Source organism: Fringilla coelebs (genome assembly GCF_963513975.1).
Source record: "Fringilla coelebs genome assembly, chromosome: 13".
Lineage (NCBI taxonomy): Eukaryota > Metazoa > Chordata > Aves > Passeriformes > Fringillidae > Fringilla > Fringilla coelebs.
Genome location: NC_140039.1, coordinates 14,852,355 through 14,870,642, shown reverse-complemented (window position 1 = coordinate 14,870,642; position 18,288 = coordinate 14,852,355). Strand labels below are relative to the sequence as shown.

Genomic DNA, 18,288 nt, shown 5'->3' with positions numbered 1-18,288 from the left:
ACCCAGACATTTTTCAGCCTTCAGAACCCATCTGCCACACTCACAGGGGTCTCCTCACAGAAGCAGAACTTCACTGGTGCCTGTTCTGAAAAGCTGCTGGGGAGCACTGGCCATTTTGAAGAGGGGCCCATCGTGGATCAGCCTAAAGAAACAGGCTCATGTATTTGAGCCTTCTACTGCATCTGGGCTACCAACTCCCCTTCCCTCCCACCACAACTCTGAAACTTGCTGGGTAACTCTGACCCACACTGAGGGGTGACCTTACAGATTTACAGATACAGCACAGCCGCTGGTTCAGTGATGCACAAGCATCAACAAGGGAACAGTGGCACACAGCACAACTGGAGGCCATGAAAGAAGCCCAGAGCTTCTTGGGCACTGGAGACTTTTCACAGGAATATGAAGCACTAAATTGTTCACAGAGCTGCACAGCTCTGGTGTTTTAACAGAGAAAAGGAAGCTTTTAGTGCCTTCTCCAGGCTCATAGTCTTCACCTCACTGCACTCTGCTTCAGCCATCAATGCATTTAACACCAGGCCACCTCTCAGATGACTTGCACAAATTTAAGGCAGAGGTAACTTTTCTGTGTTTGCACTGAGAGCAATTATGTCCCTCAGGCATCTGGGGAGCCCCTGTGCAACATGAGCAGTAACTGAGCTACATGCACGGAGCCCTTCTTTGCAAAAGTCACATGCAATTCTCTGCAAACACCTTCACAGAGCAGATCCCCTTCCTCAGAGATCAGCATATGCTAACAGTGTATCATGAAGATAAGTGGTCTCAATTTCATGTCTCCAGCAACAGAAATATAAATTAAAAACACAATCTGAAGTGCCACAGAAGCTTCCAAGTTGGAATCTGTCTGAAAAGTTCACGTCACGTCTGGGTAGGAGCAGACTAGCATCTGGCATGTAAAGTGAGTTTTCATACCCCAAGGGGCCACAGAAGGCTCCAGCAGCAGCCTGAGCCACAGCACCACACCTCAGGAGCAAAAGACAGCATGTAAAACTGAACATGAAGTGATCTCAACTCTCCATGACTTCACTGCTGTGCTACCTCTGGGTAAATCTTATTTCTCTACTTGGGAAATGCGTTCACACAAACACAAAGCAAATCACATCACTTTCACTTCTTCATTCTGAGCCCATCCATTTCGTGCTTTGCTTGTCCAGGACCTTGACACACAGGATGGGCTCCAGTGCTCAAGGACCAGATGATGTGAAATTCAGCAGAAGGGCCCTGGGAGGTCCACCCAGCACAGAGCAAAGGCAAATGAACAACATTTAAGGGACTTCTGTCACCTCAGTTCTAGCTGTGAGTGTATTGTGGGGAGCTGGGACACATAGGAAACATTTGTTTCACTATTCCACATAAGGAAAGCAACAGAAACTGCCGTCACATGCCAACACTCATCACCTTCAGGCATTCAGCTGCAGGGACTTTTCCTCTTTTGTTCAATTCTGAGGAAATTTATACACCAAGACAGCTCAGAAAACCTCTCAAGAGAGTCAAAAATCAAGAACCCCACGTGGAACAGCTCCTCCTCCACTTTCTTCCAGCTGCACACCTTAGATGCTGACCTGAATGCTTTAATTTACATCAAGCTAAAAAAAGCAGACCAGCATCAGAGACCTCAGTTGAGGCACACTGGGGTGATGAGACCTGGCACCCAGCCTCCCTGTGCCCTCCTGGTCTCCACAGCTGTGACACTGCATGAGCTTCCCTCTCAGCAGCTAAGGAGGGATGTGCAGCTGTGCATGCCCCTGCAAGGCTGGAAGCCTACAGCAGCTGGAGAAAACTGCATGGAGTGAGAGAGCATTTACCCAGGGATGCAGGGGACAGGGTTTACCTCAGCCCTGGCTAGAACAGACTGGCTTAGGTGAAACTTGGCAAGTACTGTTGGGAGGAAAACAGGCAGGATGGAGAGGGAGGAAGATGGAAGGTCTAACACTCATGGCAGCAAAGACTCCTCTGCTGGAAGTTACTGGCTGGCCAAGTCTTAGATATTTTTAAAGGAGTTATGTGTTTCAAAAGTATCTCACCCCACTGAGAGTTCAACCACAAGGGCTCCATGAGTAAGCAATACCCACCAGCCTTAGTATGGCAGTTCAAGTGCCAATCTTTATACCTCTGCAACAGGGACAAAGGGTTCCTAATTCTTCACAAATGAAACCACTCATCTCACTAATTACCCCGAAAATATTATCATCCCACAGTCCCACTCCTCTCACAAGTGGGCAGTGTAAGCAGACAGGAAAGGATGGGAACACACACTTAGGAAACATTCATTCAGGGTTCAGTTGAATTAAACCCACTTGCTTTCCCAGCTTTACAAAAACAGAAGCTTGATACTCAGGTTCTCAGTGAGGCTTGACATTATTTTTACACTGCAGAGCAACATACCTCTTCAATAAATCATTCTAGTACCAATAGCCTGCCTCAGATAGAAAGGCTACAGAGATGACCCTTAAAAGTTCAGGGGAGAGTTGAAAACATTTCCAGAAAATCACTCAAGTGCTGCTTAAGGATGTAATTTATATGCACAGCTCCGCACTCCACTGCAGGATTTCATATTTATTTAATTTGACAAGTTAAAAGTGTGCCCAATCCAACTCTTTGGGCACATGCAGTCTTTAAAAAAAAACTTTGTAACTTAAAGCCAAATGTTCTGTGTATTGAATAGGGAAAGAATGTGATCTTCTTCAAAAAACTGAAAGCATCCAACAGACTAAGAGCTTCAACAAAGCACCAGCACAGGGAGAAACTGAGCTTGCTGATGAAGGAAGAATTAAGCTCCATAGCCTGATAACCTCCAGAGAACCTTCTGTTAGCTCAGGAGCTTCACAACAGCTGTGCTACCAACATGGTCCCCCCAAAGGAGGCAGTCTCCCAGGCAACCAAGGTGTCTTCAATCAGCACCTGGTAAGGAGGGATGCCTGGCCTCAGAGACAGCACAGCCCTGGGCTGGCCCTGAATTCCCCACTCTGCTGTGCATGGCATGGGGGGCATGCAAGAGTCACTCACACTGCCCCAACTGGAAAAAACACCTCCAGCTCAGAGCCACTGTAAGAACTGGAACTCCTGCAGCTCTGAGCACTCACTGCAGCCCCAAAGGATCTGCACGGGGCTCTTCCTGTCTCCAGCATCGGACTCTTCCTTTCTCTGTGCCTTTTGACACAGAATAAACACATGGCACCTGCATCCCATGGCAGCCCTGCCCCTCTCACTCCTCCCCAAGGAGGGAGCCCAGTGTGGCAGATCTGCTCCCTGTGCAGGCAAGGATCACAATGATTAAAAACCCTAAATCTGCAATACCACCTTCTGCAAGATGGAGACACTTTTTGGGAAAGGGGAGAGATGGGGCAATTACTGGGGCAGAGATACTGAAAATAAGATTATCTTCTGAGCAGTGACTGGAAAGACAGAAAGAAGCTATCTGACATAACAAAAATAATGAAAATAATTCTACATCAACTACATTGACTGCAGTACTGGCCTGGCTCAGCCATTTCATACAAAGACTCTGCTTATATCCTGCAACTAGAATTCTCATTCATTTCTTGATTATTTCATGCTTGGACTATTGCAATAATGTTTGTGCCAAGCTACTTTTTTTTTTTTTTTAAACCACACACTACAAGGCTATTCAGAACTTCCGTGCTTGCTTTGTTTCTCACTGAAGCATCCTTGCTGTTCACATACTTTTTTCCTCATTGTTATTCTCCTATATGTGTTCAGTTACATATGAAATCAAGATTGGAGCTTCAATATATCACTGCAATCATTCAAGGACCTCAAAAACAGCAGACTCAAATGTTCTGAATACTCTCCAGTCCATTTGCTGAGCTTGTATCACAGCTGCTACCCAAATAATCCATCTTTCTTTTGCCTGCTTAAAATATATGCATTTCACATGTTCTTATGTCTGAAGAACTTAAAATATTTTGTCCTGTTGCTTATTTCAGTGCCTAGAGATCAACTAAATTGACAACTTTTTGCTGCACTTTAGCACATTCTCAGTCCTTTGAAACAGTGCACTGGTTGTTGTAATTCCAGAGGTTTTCCACAAATGTCCCAGTGTTCACATTGAAAGAAAATGCAACAAAAAGCACAGTACATTTAAAGAAGTGAGAGGTCTCCCCTCCCCAGCCAAAGCAGCTCTTTGTGCTCCCTCATGTGAGGGGAGGTCACCACAGTTGGGATTGCAGCAGTGCAAAGTAAAAATGCTTGTGATGCACTACTGGAACAACTGTATCTGAAGCATTGAAGATTTCATCTAGCATCTGTTGCTGTTATTTTGTACTTCTGTACTAGGAAAAATAATTCATGAAAGAGTGAAAGTTGAGGGGACTGGTTCCTTGCACATCTCCTATTTTAGCCTCTCAAAGCTGTTCATCTGCCAATGGCCTATCTGGTAAGAAACAGTAAAGAAAAAATTCACAACACTCAAAAATTAGAGATTTGCTTTAATGCACTTAAGCATGAAAACCAATCAAATTCTAGTGAGAACCTTGCCAAGAAAAAAAAAAAAAAAAAAAGAAAGAAAACAAGGGAATTTCACCATATCTGCGTCCAACTTTTAAAAATCCAGCCAAGCATTTCAATATAGACTGGATATACCAGGATTGACTATGACAGTACTTGGAATAAACTGTTAGCGTGGCACACAAGAAAAGGTGGCAAGAGAGAGAGTAAACAGTATTAATGGTATTCAATAATGAAATCGTGTCTGTGTCTAAGTAGAAACTAAATTACTATCTGAGGTTTCCTTAGCAGATTATTTAGAAACTTGCCAATAGACAAACACAGTAAATGACAAGACTCTCAATCAGGGCTGTGCTCCCCAGCAGGATGGCTTAGTAAAAATGAGAGAGACTACTTGGGCTGCTCCTGGCAAGGCTGGCTCTCCTCAGGGAACTGCTGATGGTAAATACTCAACACAAGGTGATTGTGAACTCCATTCAAGCTGTGGTTAGGAAGATGTAACCTGTTCCCTGGCAAAGGATTGTGACAACTCATTTCTTCATTCTCAGAGCAGAAGCAAAAGATAGTATTTGGTACTGGTTCCTTCATGGGGCAGGATAGCTAAGGAAAGATGGAAGGAACTCTCCTTGACGTGCTCTGGGTACGTGCAGGTTTAGCTGCAGGCTCTGCAGACACAGATGTGCCTCGTGCACATCTGTACAGTGCCGTGGACATGAAGCCTCACGAACCATCAGAACACAAACAATCAAAATATACAGATGGTAATTCCTGTTTATTTGGGAAAACACACAGCAGTTGCTTTAGCTGTGCGCGTTCGAAATGAGGGTTCATGCTCAGACAGTAGCAGCAAACTCTCCAGCTATGGTTTCCTGTGTTCCCCTTATGAAAGAGTGTAGCATTGATTTCTGGAACAACTGTTCCACTAACAAGATGCATATGGAAACGAATGCCTTGCAGCTGGTTCCAGCAGGGTTCACTGAAGACTACTATTCATCTCTGATGAATGCAGATAAAAATATTCAAAGCTCAGTTTACTGATCAGATCAGATATTAATGGGAATGTTTTTCCTACTTCTCTCAGCTGAGCTCCTCTTTAGAAAGTCAGCTCAAAAGAGTGAGAAAGCAAGAGAGCCAGAACCTCCCCATTTTGACTATGCTGCATTTACGGGAGATGAGTACTTTTCCAGAGGAATGATAACTGAACACAGGGTGTGCCAGAGTTTTGGTCAATACCAAGATTTATTATTCTGAGGGACTGAAGGAGTGAAATACTGACCACAGCAAATAGCCCATTAGTTACCTCTCAGTTCAATAAGTCTTGATGCTTTCCTTACTATGTGCTGATTATTTCCTGTCCAATTCACATTAGCAGCTTATTTAATGAGAACAATCTAAGCAAAGAGAGAAATTCACACATTTACAAAGGATATGGCCAAGTTACATTCCATCACAGTTAACACCATTTGCTGTTCTTTCAGGAAATAACCATTACCCATCATTCCTGTTTTAATGCCAGCAATTGCTTTTGAGAAGAACACTCAATTCTTACATTCACCACCGGTTATATTTTAAATAATAGCATCTTAAAGGACAGCAATAAGTGCCTAAGTGTTGTAGGACAAAGCATTCACACACTGATAGTGTCCACTAGCTTGACAGCATGGCCAAAGTTCCTGTTCTTAATGGACACCTTTCCCCACTCTCAGGGTCATCTCTACTCTTGTAACGCCTATTTTTCTTCTATTAACTTCTCCTAATGTTCACGGCAGCTGCACAAAACCTTGGAGAGAAAGGATTCAACGTTTTAGACAGAAAAAAAAAAAATCAGTAAGGACATGCACAAATAACAGAAGCATCATAAGTGGTGCAAATAATTTCACATAGAATAGGAGAGACTAAAGGTACAAAGAGGAAAGAGATGCCTTGAACACGCCATAAGATTAAAGGAAAAAAACAACTGTATGAGTTTTTTACACAGGATTCGTTTTACAAAACCACAGTTAGATAAACATCTAAAAAGAACACATCTACATCCTCAGCCAACCTCTGGCTTTTTTGTTCTCTGAGCAGCCCAAATGGTTTTGATTACTCAGAAGAGTATTTCTTGAATGAGTCAGCTCACAACACTGAAGCTGATCAGCAGAACAGTCATCAAGGGAGGAGGGCACACCAGCCCTGCCAGTGCCAGCACCCCAGCTCAGCTGGGAACTCCAGTGACAAAAGCAAAATCCTGCAGCAGAACAGGGCAGACCCATCCCATACCATTAATCACAAAAATTAACACTGGGAATAATTACACATCACATCTTTTACCTGAAGACTTGAAAAGGAGTTTCCTGATTTGGGTAAGCCCCTACTTCTGGTTTTCCACAATCTCAAGCACTGATTGCCACATTAATTTTGCACAACAGCTTTTCAAAAGAACGGGTATGAGTAGATACAGGTCCTCCAGGGCTACCATCACTTAAGGTACAACCATCTGCATCAGCATCTCACACTGGCATCTCCTCCTAAGGCCCTGACCCTGAAGCTGCTCATTTTTTGGGCTACTGAAGGCAAACCAGGGTCTGCTCAGCTTACCAGCAAAGCGTTCTGAGCACTGACAGATGCAACACTGAGAAGCATCTTTAAAGGTCTGGAATATTGTGGTCGGTGAAGAGGCATACACCACACAAGGGAGGGTCAGTCAGAGCCCTGGATCTGGTAGGTATTTCTGTTGCATATTTCTGTAGGCATTTGTTTCAAGTATTGTTTTAGTTTTTTGTTTAAAAACCAGTTTACATTTTGACAAAACTATGTCCACACCGATGAAAAAGCACCTGAACTGCTACTATCTGTCACTATGATGGGTACTAGAAACAGACTGAGTTCTGTGACAATTATAAAGGTGTGCTAAAAATAATTTCCAACCTGTCCATTCAGTGGTCAGCCTAACAGAAAAGATGAGTTGGAAAAGCAAAGACTGCAGTAAAACACATTCAGGATCCACATCTGCTCCTTGTGACTGTGCTGTGCCTCTTCCACATTTCTGTTGCACTACAAGTAATGTGGCCAGTCCCAGTTTAGGAAATCTTTGACAAACTCTAAGACACAGTCATGTCAAAACTTACAATAATACAGTAAATAACACAATAAATACTTTGCCAAAACATACATGAATACACATGCACAGAGAATTCCCCCCAGAAATGTAATTTGAGCTTCTTAAAAAGCCTAAAAAGAACATCTAGGAGACGTCAGTCTCTGTTCAGTTTTGCTGTTCCTATTTAAAGACAAGCTAGTCTTCTGTTTTCAGCGTTTGCTCACTTCTGAATTTGGTCTAAAGAGCTGCTAGCAGAGACTTAATGAAGTTTCTTGTGAAGGGCTGATTGTGTTTCCTGCTGTCTTTTTGACAGAACCCATTCAAAATGGGCCTTCTTCATTTAATTATCCAGTCTTTACTTTTGCAAGTTTTATTTCTGAACTCGAATAAATGTTATAGTCAGAATTGTGTCTGTAGACAGGGTTATTTTACAAGGCTTAAAATCCTTTCCTTTCCAGTGAAAGGAGAAGTGTGGTGCAGCTCTGTGCACAAGGCACTGGAGCTCACAGGTTCCTGCTGCAGGCACCTTTAGGGATGTGGGTACCTCATACAAATGTTACAGGTCTGAGGCTTGTTCAACACCTGATCAATGAATGAAGTTCCTCCTCTCCAAACTCTTGTGCCTGAGAGGATCAATATGACCAGGCAGCACAGGGTAAGGCTATAGATCACTCAAAAAGCTGGAAAATTCCTGATCTCCAGACCATTCACCCTCCACAAGAGCTCCAGGCAGCAGAAGGGTTTCCTACAGGCTACAGAGGAAATAATCTAAATGCACAGTCTGAGACAGACACATCCTGTGGAAGATGGATATTTGAGGGCTCTTTGCAACGTGGCTGTGCCCTTTACCACCCCCAAGCAGGAAAACCACAACTGCCCACCTGCTTTTGGACCTCTCCACCCCCAACTCAGGATTTATTACAGAAATCTTAAGCCCAAAAATACAAAAGCTCTGCAAGCAGGCAGGCACAGCCATAGAAAGAGAGAGACCTATGCTGCTGTAAATCATTTCTACTCAGCTGAAATATAAAATCAATATAAAGCCATAGCTCAGCTCAGACATGGACTCTGCTGGGGCTCAGCAGAAGCTCCCACTGATGGCTGTCAGGGGCTATCCTGGTCTTGTCCATTCCCTTTGGCAAAGTCCCTCAGAAGAAGCTCCAGACTCACCAGCCCTCAGCCCAGCAGAGCCTCCTTCCCTGCCCATAATTGCTGGGGCTGGGCCAGCAGCTGTTGTACAAATAACTGGAGGGGAGCTGGCCTGACCATCTGAGGATAGGGAAGGGAAGCAGCCTAGCAGATAATGTCTGTAAAAGAGCTTGGAAACCACTGACACAGGCTAATTGCTTGCTGCAGAATGCCGTTTCCCCTCTCTGTAGGCTCATTTGATGGAAACTTCCTAGGCATGTCCAAAACCCTACCCACAGGACAAACCTTAGCCAAGCCCTGCTCAGGGTTCCTGGGAAATATTCTGGGGAATGAGGAAGCAAGGAGAAAGAAAGAGATAACATGATCATCCTCCTCACTGTGCTCAGCTAGAAACAAATATCTGTCTGGTATCTGGGCTCTGCCACCCACCATTTATTCCCACTTTCAACCTAAACACAGAAGCTCAGCATTTTCATCACCTCTGGTCCCCTCAGAGAGCAAATATGAACAAAATGGCATCAGATAAGAGAGGCTGAACTGGCTGAAAACCAAAAGTGGTCATTTGTCCTACATTACTGAAATGTTTACATTTATTTTACTTGCCTGACCCCATTTGCAAATGAGATAGATTGTATTTTGACATCTAATAGAGATAACTTGTGTATATTGATGGAAAAAACCTCTACACTTACCTATAATCATTCATTCCCAATGAAATAAATGGTCTGGATAAAAGAGGGGTGTTGGCAGTCAAAAACTAACAGTTGCATATTTATATCAGCATTCAGACCTCTTAGAAAGTAATATTTTTCCTTCAGCTAAAACTCCCCCTGGACAAAAACCCTCTTGGACAAGCAGCAAATGTCTGAAACGTAGCTCAGCTCTTTCAGAAAAGCACACACAAGTTCAATATAATGCTTGAAATCTTCATCAAAACTTTTTAGATATTGGATATTTCCCACAGAGTCAACATAGTTATTAACACCATTTCTAGAACACAGCAACCAGCAAATCAAAGACATCATTCTGAAGTGTATTTTTATTTGTGGTATTTCAAAATTGTGCAGGTGCATGAGCTCTTCCATAAGACTTTATGAAAGCAGTGGGACAAACTATAAAATACCCTTCCAGTATCCTATCTTGTCAGCACCACACATCCTGGCTCGATGCACTGACAAGTCTCATTGTTGTCATCATACACTACCACAAAAATAAATTCACAGAAACAAATCATTGTAAAAATTGTGTTGGTTTTTTGGTTTGGCTTTTTTTTCTGCTCTGCATATATATATATGGATGCTTACAGTCTTCCTAGAAGGCACAAAATGGTAAGCAAATGGTGAGCTTGGGAATCTACTGATTAGACCAGAAGAGCAAAGAAAAGTTTGGGAGTATGCCTGACCAAGGGTATGTCAAGAAATAAAAACAAGACTGAAAGGAGGAGGAGAATAATAAGGCAAATCCTGCAGGAAAATGGCAGAAATGCAAGAAAGGCTGGCATGTGTACAGGGGGAATTTGCAAGGCAGAAGAAGGAAAATACACTGTAAAACTAATTGAAACTGAGCATAGTAGTAACAAAAAGCAAGTAAGCAATTTGATTCTGGATTTCACATTTTAGTGCTCTGAAAGGACAAGTCACTCACCCGAGTATGCCCAGTAAGGATCCCCTGAAGCCTTTCTCCTGCGGATCTGCACAGAACTCCCATGTCTGTTCTCATGCAGAGAGCCCACATAACCTTCGGTCAGAGCTGGCAAGAAAAGAAGCAGGAATTGTTAATAAAGTGGTATTGGCTCCCTGGAGTTTGCAGAGTGAAGCTTCAATCTTTGCTGAGCAGAGACTACAAACCAGGGATTGCTTAAAAGAATTTAACAGGCTGGAACCTTCCCCCCATCCAAAGGAGAAGCCAGGACTGGCTCACCATTATTCTGCTCTGGATGCCTGTGCAACTCCAGTAATTTCCATAAGGAAATTGTGATGTACACAAACAAACAATATGAGCCTTGATGTATGGCCAAACTTTCTCTGTTTAGACCCAGAAGTTTCCTTTGCCAATGACTACCAAACTATGTCTGTCAAAACACCCACTGTGCCATACCAGTGACTTACAGCATGAAAGGGAGACAACAGGAATGGAGAAATCTTTGTCAAACTCTACAAGCCACAAGATGTTAAATTCAAGTAAATCAGGAAAAAAAAAAAATCACATCCTACCCCTACCCACCTACATTCCATCCCAGGACTTTTTCTTTTATACCTCCAACAGCTTTTATTTTTTCTTTTGAAAGGAATGAATTGCTTCCATGATAATGTGGGGTATTTGGGCTTTTTATGTGCACATTTGGCTTATTGTTTCTATGCATCTGATTGAACCAAAGTGGAGGTGTGTAAATTCACAAATGCCAGTAGAAAGTCTGTAATAAATTCAACTGCATTTTTCAGAGCACCATAATAAATACACACAAACAAAAACCACCTTAGATCCATAGACATGGAATGAGGAACAAGTATGCACCAAATGGCTTTATGGAAATTTAAGCCCAACTTCTCCCAAACCGCTTATTTGATCAGTAAGAAACTAGCTGAATAATTCAAATTAAAGCTTCAGAAAACCCCATGAAGCACTGCTACCCAGTCACCAAGTGCTGCATTCCCTTCTATTCCCAAGCCAATTACAGCTGGGCTGGAGAGAAGCCTGGAACAGGACTTTATTGGACATCATGCACCAGTAACTCAGAATTTGCCTTTCTCTCCCTTTGGAAAAGCTTCTGGAAGGCTCTTGCACCACAGCAGCAGAGAGCCTGCTGTGCCCCAGGTTATCCATGAGTGCTACCCAGCTCTGGGTACAACCTTCCCTCTGCACTGTGGATTTCTGCACGTTTTGGAACCCTGAAGTGGTAGGAAAAGTCGTGCAATTTCAGGAAAGGCAGTTCAGGTTTGCCCCTGCCAAATCCTCTCTTGTGCAAGCAAAGGTACTAATTGTGCCATTTGAATGAGTTTTCCAGATTCCTTGGCAACTTTCTAAATGTTAAATTCACCCTAGGCTGTGAACTAAAAACACTGGAACACATCATGCTACCAGGATTTGTAAGCAACACGACCTCACATACTTTGTTTTCTTCTCTAAAAATACTAAATTAAACATCTTACTTCAGTCTTCTTTTTTTTTTTCTTTTTATTTACTTTTATATGTCTACGTGGTTGGGAGTTAACAGGCACTCATTTCAGCAGGAAAGAACGGGTGTGGGATGTGGAGACCCAAACATTCTTGGCAAAAAACCACAAAACTGAACAAAGATAAGAGACCATGAAAAGCCCAAGGAAGAGAACAATGAAATAGCCTAGGCAGGTGGCTGGAAAGGCCATCAGAAAAAAATGGCCAACTTATTCACTTAAAAATCACATGTGCTGATGAATACACCTAAAGCCTCTCCTTGTTACAAAATGAAAGACAGCAGCTTTCTCCTGAGCATCCTCTACAGAGAGGGCAAGTAACTGTGGGATTTTTTTCTTGCTGAAAAAGTCTGAACCTTTCAGCAGGAGGAAGATTGAACACTGCCTCCTCCAAAGAACAAGGTGCTCCGGCTCAGTGAGCCCTCCTGTGTGCCTTTACATCCAGAGAAAGGCACCGAGCCTAAATAATCTATATTTGTAAATAATCTGTATTTGTAAATAATCTATATTTGTAAATAATCTATATTTGTAAATAATCTATATTTGTAAATAATCTATATTTGTTGAAGGTACAGGCGGTCTGAGTCAGTGCAAAACATCCTGGGCTGTAAACACCTCTGTACTTCTAGCTGGAGCCATCAAAAAGCCTCACAGTAACCACGGTATGGCCATGAATCATGCCACTGATTTTCAGTGTCCTCTGTGCAGAAAATTAAATTATGCAAACCCAAGCCTTTATGAATGCCTAACTTTAATGTGAAATTGAACATTTGCTTCCATCGGCATCTTATTTGTGCAATTATAAACCTGATATTCTTATGAAAATATGCAGTTTTAGTTTTCTGCATAGATAACTTAATAGATTTGTGCACCTACTCTGTATTTATAAAAGATGAAGAGACATGCTGTACACAAATTTATTTCCACCATAAAAGATGTTACAAACCAGGAGGGAGCTCAAGTACTTTGCAAGAGAACTAGGGGAAGAGACTTGCTGGTTGCTAAATAGCTTCTGTAGGACTGAAAAAGAAACAAACTGAGAAAGAAACATCCTGTTCTAAATAAAATCCTGCACCACTGCTAGATAGCCCAACATTAATGTCAAGAATAATCCCCTTATAAACATGCAGTAATTCAGCAGTCATCAGCAATTTAGAGAAGATATACACTTATTGGGTGGCTGCAGAAACTCTGGGAAAAGGATGACAGAAACTCTGGGAAAAGGATGCCAGCTCAGGATCTCTGGCCATGCTGTGAACTGGAAAGGTAATGGTCTGGCTCTTGCAAAAATCACGCCACAACACCCCCTTCCTCCCTCAGCCTGTCCACAGTACAACCAGGCATTTCTTCATGAGGTCCCAGAAACACAAGAAAACACAAGTATTGTTGTGCTAGTGAACAAGCAGATATTGCTGGCCATATCTCAGAGTGGTTTAGGCATCAGAAAACCAGACTCAATCTCGTGGTGCTTCTGTTCTTCGGTGTTAATTGGGGTCAGTGACTCTCTCATCCTCAAGGGGTCCAAGGTACAGAACAGAGCATACAGTGGCTTTTCAGATAAAAGTCTGGAAGAGCCAAAGCATTCAAATCAAGTTCTTTCAAAAAAGGAATTGCTTTATACAGCAAAACAATCTTATATTTCAGGTAGAATCACTACTTTTTCCAGATTTGGGGGGTGATGGTGGGGATGTACCTTCTGACCAAACAACCTGACACCAATGAAAAGTTTAAGTTTTTGAGAAAATATTTAGGTTATATAAGCACCAATCATTACAGGATTCCAAAAGTCTTTTTTCAGCTGGGAGACAGTTAACAGCTCCAGAACAGGGAGCAGCCAAGTGGTTTCCTGCTCCACTCCTGCAGAGCTGGATGCTGGAGAAAAGCCAGCAATTAGACAGGCTGGTCTGACAGGGAGCAAACAGGAGAGGCTCCTCTCTTCTGGGAGCCCTGCAAAAGTTGGGGGAGTGGAAATCAGGACAATAGGAGGGGCAGGAACATGCTCCAGGAAGGCTCAACACGGAGCAGCCAAATTAGAGGGGTGGAATAGAGGGACACAGAGCAGGAGGGAGAGATGAAGAGAAGGCACAGCAGAAACCCTTGCCTTGCAAGTTTCCTTTGATCCATCAAGCCAGTGCTGATTGCAGAGGGGAAATGAACACCATAATATATGGTGTGAGGCTTGCAGATCCACGATTAAAAGAGAAAGGGAGAGATTGCACACTCAGATACACAAGCGTGAAATTAAACCCTGAGCAGCTCCCCTGGCCGCTGGTGTGTGCTGGGTGTAACATCCCCAGCCTGTGGAGCTGTGCTGAGCCCTGCAGCCCTGCCAGGAGGAGAGGATCCTTCAAAGCCAACGTGGAGAAATCCCTTACACACCATTTCATATCATTTTGAGCAGCACTGAATGCTACATGATTTTCGATGATGTGCTAAATGAATCAGCCCGGGCCACAGAGCTGCAGACAGCAAAAGCAACGCTGGCTACACTCAGCATCCTGAGCAGCTCTCCATTCACTCTGACTCAACAGATTAACTCTCCAATAAAAATTATTTGCTAAGTGCCCTCAAAGGTACGATAAGGTAATTCCTGCCTGAGTACCTTACTGGTATTCATAGCTCACATGAAAACACAAAATTTTATCCCCAATCTACCTTAAATATAAAGCTATTACACTATTCAGAGAGATTATACCCTTGGCATTAGTGTTTAAAAGGTATCAAGCCATCAGCTATGAAAGAAAAATCCTTTAAGATCGATACGTTAGGTCTGGATGGTGAAATCATTAGTTATAATGGCAGATTAACTAGATTGTGTGCCACACTCGCATTCTTCTAAGCTTTCTTTGAAGACAAGGGTTGCACACAAATCTGGTTTTGGATTAAAATGGGACAAATTCAAAGATACACACATTGTCCACCTCATAATCATTCTGACTTGCCACCGTGGACTATAGTAGCAGGTGAACCACGGTTTTATTCCTAGTCCCTAATGTGTACGAACTTCTTAACTGAGTAGTTCAACACGGAGCTACAGCCAGCCTTTGGAGACAGAGCCTGGTCTGTTGGAGTCTGCAGTAGTGTCACATCAGGAGAACACTTCAAGCAGGGAAGTTAAAGAAAAGATCTTGTTAGTGTGTAACAAAAAAAAGTACTAAATCATAAGGTATTCTAGCAATTAGTTGTGTATCAAATCAATGCCTGCAGACAAGCAACTTTTCAAATCTAAGAAAACCATTCACTGCATTTTAAAAAGGCACAAAAGCACAGAGACATTACTTGAAGGGCTTTTATACCATCTCTTAAATGTAGATATAAGAGATGAGTGATCCAAGACACCCATCTGCGAGCCTAAAGCTTCCTGCAAGCCTCACCAGCAAAAAGCAGCTCCTTTATCTAGGTGCCTTCACTGTATTTTAATTGGACTGTGCTAAAGAGAAGCAGGTAAGCTGGAGACATTGCAATGCTATGCACTGTAACACACACTCTGCTGAAATGAGTTCAGGCTTCTGGGCAATTTCTTAGAATAAATGTTGCCAAATGAGCCAGAAGGAAAGAATAAAAGAAGAGGGAGGAAATTGATAGATAATAAATTTATAATATCGGGCAATTAAAATATTTTGCACAATTAGTATAAATAATACTTAAATTCATCTCCCTAGGCTCTTTGATGGTAAAATTCCTAAACACAACTAGGCTATTTGCCTTAAATATTTTACCACCCTTTGACAGCAAATAAATCTAGAAATATTTCAGGCACAGCCAATCCATTTTGATAGTGCATTACTTTTAAACAGACTTTTCAGACATGGATCTCCATATTTTGCAGATTATTTTATATCTTGCCAAAGAGGAATGGAAGTTACAACAACATATAGTGGTCAGACAGCATCAACAAATTATATTCTAAATGAGACTTCATCCCTTGATAATGCTGCAGAGATTTCTACCCAATATCAGATAAAAGCCAGAATCTGCTCTCCTGTGAACACACAGCCAATTTTCACAGCTTTCCATTAATGAAATATGGGAGTTAAAAATGACGAGTTCCTCGCAACTTAAGTGAAATAACAGATACCCAGATGCTTCACCTGCCAGGAGAGATGTGTCCCTTTCCCAGATGACAGTCACCCAGACATCCCCTTAATTCCTGTGCAAGTGGAATCCACAGGTCCATCAGTGTAAAACTGACATGGAGACTTTTCACACCATCCATTCATTCTCTGCAGCTCACGTGTCTGATAAATGATGTGGTAACAGCACAAATCCTAAGAACAAGAACATAAATGCAGAGCACAGCAGGCCTCTACAGGAACTAACCAGCAGAATGCAATTTGAAGATGAAAAATAGTCCAAGGAACACACTGTCAAACTATGGGGATTAAATTAACTGGCAGAATTAAAAGCCCTTATCCCAAACATGAATACAGCAGTCTCCAGGTGCGCCCCTTGCTAACCTGTTGTGTTCAATGCCATGAGTTAAATGCAGTGCAGTTTTGTAATACTCCAATGTATCAACACAAGGCAAAAGTCCCTGAGCAGCAGAGCCAGTGTGGACAAGCAATGGAAAAGAGATTTGCAGCACAGACTTTTCCTTGTATTACAAGGGATGGAGTTTAAGGGCAACAAGAAAGTCTCTGATGCCCTAGGCAGGCCCTGTACTGTGGTGCCCAGTGCCATCAGCCACTCTCCCCTAGAGCAGGTGCCCTCCCAAGGAGAAGCAAAGCAGTCTCTTCACCAGGAGCTCCCACAGCTTCTGCTCTCAGCCTGCCTGGCTTCATAACCCAGATGAGCAAAGCTCATTAGCGAGACAGCGAGGCAACTTCAAGTTGCATTAATGATGCTCCATTAAGGGGACACAGAAAAAGAAGCTTGGGAGGCCAAGAAGAGACAGATGCTGCTGGATGATTAGAAAGGGCTTGATTTTGCATTTTCATGGCTTACACTTAGCTGGCATCAGCTGTGCAAGATGTGACATAGCTGGTAAATTTGGACCACTGATGTCAACCAGCATCACCTGCAGCACTTGTGCTCAGAATAAGCACTCAGCCAGATAACAAACAGTGCCATCAACTCCACCTCAAGATAAAGCCACACAAATAAACCAACTGCAACATCTCCCCTGCCAAGAGGATGGTGCCCTGCAGCAAAGCTTCTGCCAGAGAACTTGCAGAATACTCTGAGACTAAGGGTGCTCAGTCTGTGGAACATGAGCTCCAGTTTACCCATGTGTGAGCTACATGTAATATAAAAAGAACCAAACAAACCAGGCTGGTATTTTTCCCCTGAAGAAAGTGCAGAAAAAATATCCCAGACAACTGCAAGGCTTCTCCAGGAAGGAGAGTCTGCTGTTCATGTCACACTGCCACAGCTGAAGAAATGAAGTCTGAGCATCCCAGAAACACTCATCCCCCAACTCTGGAAACTGCAGACACCTCAAAACCAGCTGTTTTTAAAACCCTTATTCCACCAAACTGCTCTCTGACACTTCCCAGAGAATACAGAAATACACTCCCTTTACCTTTAAGACAAAGTTTTCAAACAAACTGGTACTCTAGGCATCTAAGCTGAGATACCTTAAAGAAGACTACAGCACATTATAGTCTAAAAACTGGAGTCCTTTTAGACACCTCCGAGTTTGGTAGTCAGACAGAAAAATAATTGGGAGCACCTGAAAACTCTGTAACCTTGAAAACTCTTGCTCTGTGCATCCTTCACAGTCCTTCAGACTCCTGTTAACCATCATTATCTGCATTTCTTAAAAGGAGGAATCCTCATCCTTGTTCATCTTCTCTCCCCATTGCGCTTCAGAAAGGTCTTGTCACCTCTGAATTTTATTTGTAGTAATGAGTGATGCAAACACAGAAATAAAACTTCAGAGCAGAGGTTCATATGCAAGGCTGACCTCCACGGGGAAGCTGATGCTCTCTCAGCCAGTACTGACAGAATCACAGCAGGTAACTTGGGAGAAAGCAGATAAACCCAATTCTCCAGTACCTCAGGTAGCTTGGGCAGAGCGAGCTGAGGCAATGAAAACCCAAATATTGGGGTAAAGTCACTGCTCACACAGCCAGCTCCAACACCTCTGCACTGCTTCCACAAAGACAAGCTTGGAACAAGCTGGAATCCAGTAGCAGCCCAGTATATTTGTGCAGAAGAAACCTGAATCCATGAGCCCAGGCACTCTGAGAAGGGGCTGCTTTGGTCCCTTCATTCATGGCATGTTTATCTGGGAATGTATAAACCACACACGTATAATGGAGTTTGCACTGGATTAGCTGCATTAACAATTGCAAAAGGGAGCTTTATTTCACTTCTTGCCTTATTGCAAGTACCCAAACTTTAAGGGTTTTGCAACAGAAAATGCTGTGGCTGGAACCACCCCTCTGACTCTAATTC

General features: G+C 42.8%; 1 protein-coding gene across 1 annotated transcript in view; it reads right to left on the bottom strand.

Moving 5' to 3' along the window:
• Window positions 1-18,288, bottom strand: part of PTPRG (protein tyrosine phosphatase receptor type G) — a 391,447-nt gene that overhangs the window by 293,892 nt on the left and 79,267 nt on the right. Inside the window, exon 2 of the mRNA XM_084214136.1 lies at window positions 10,361-10,465. Within this exon, the coding sequence (XP_084070262.1) occupies window positions 10,361-10,465 (105 nt within the window). The remainder of the gene's footprint in view (window positions 1-10,360; window positions 10,466-18,288) is intronic.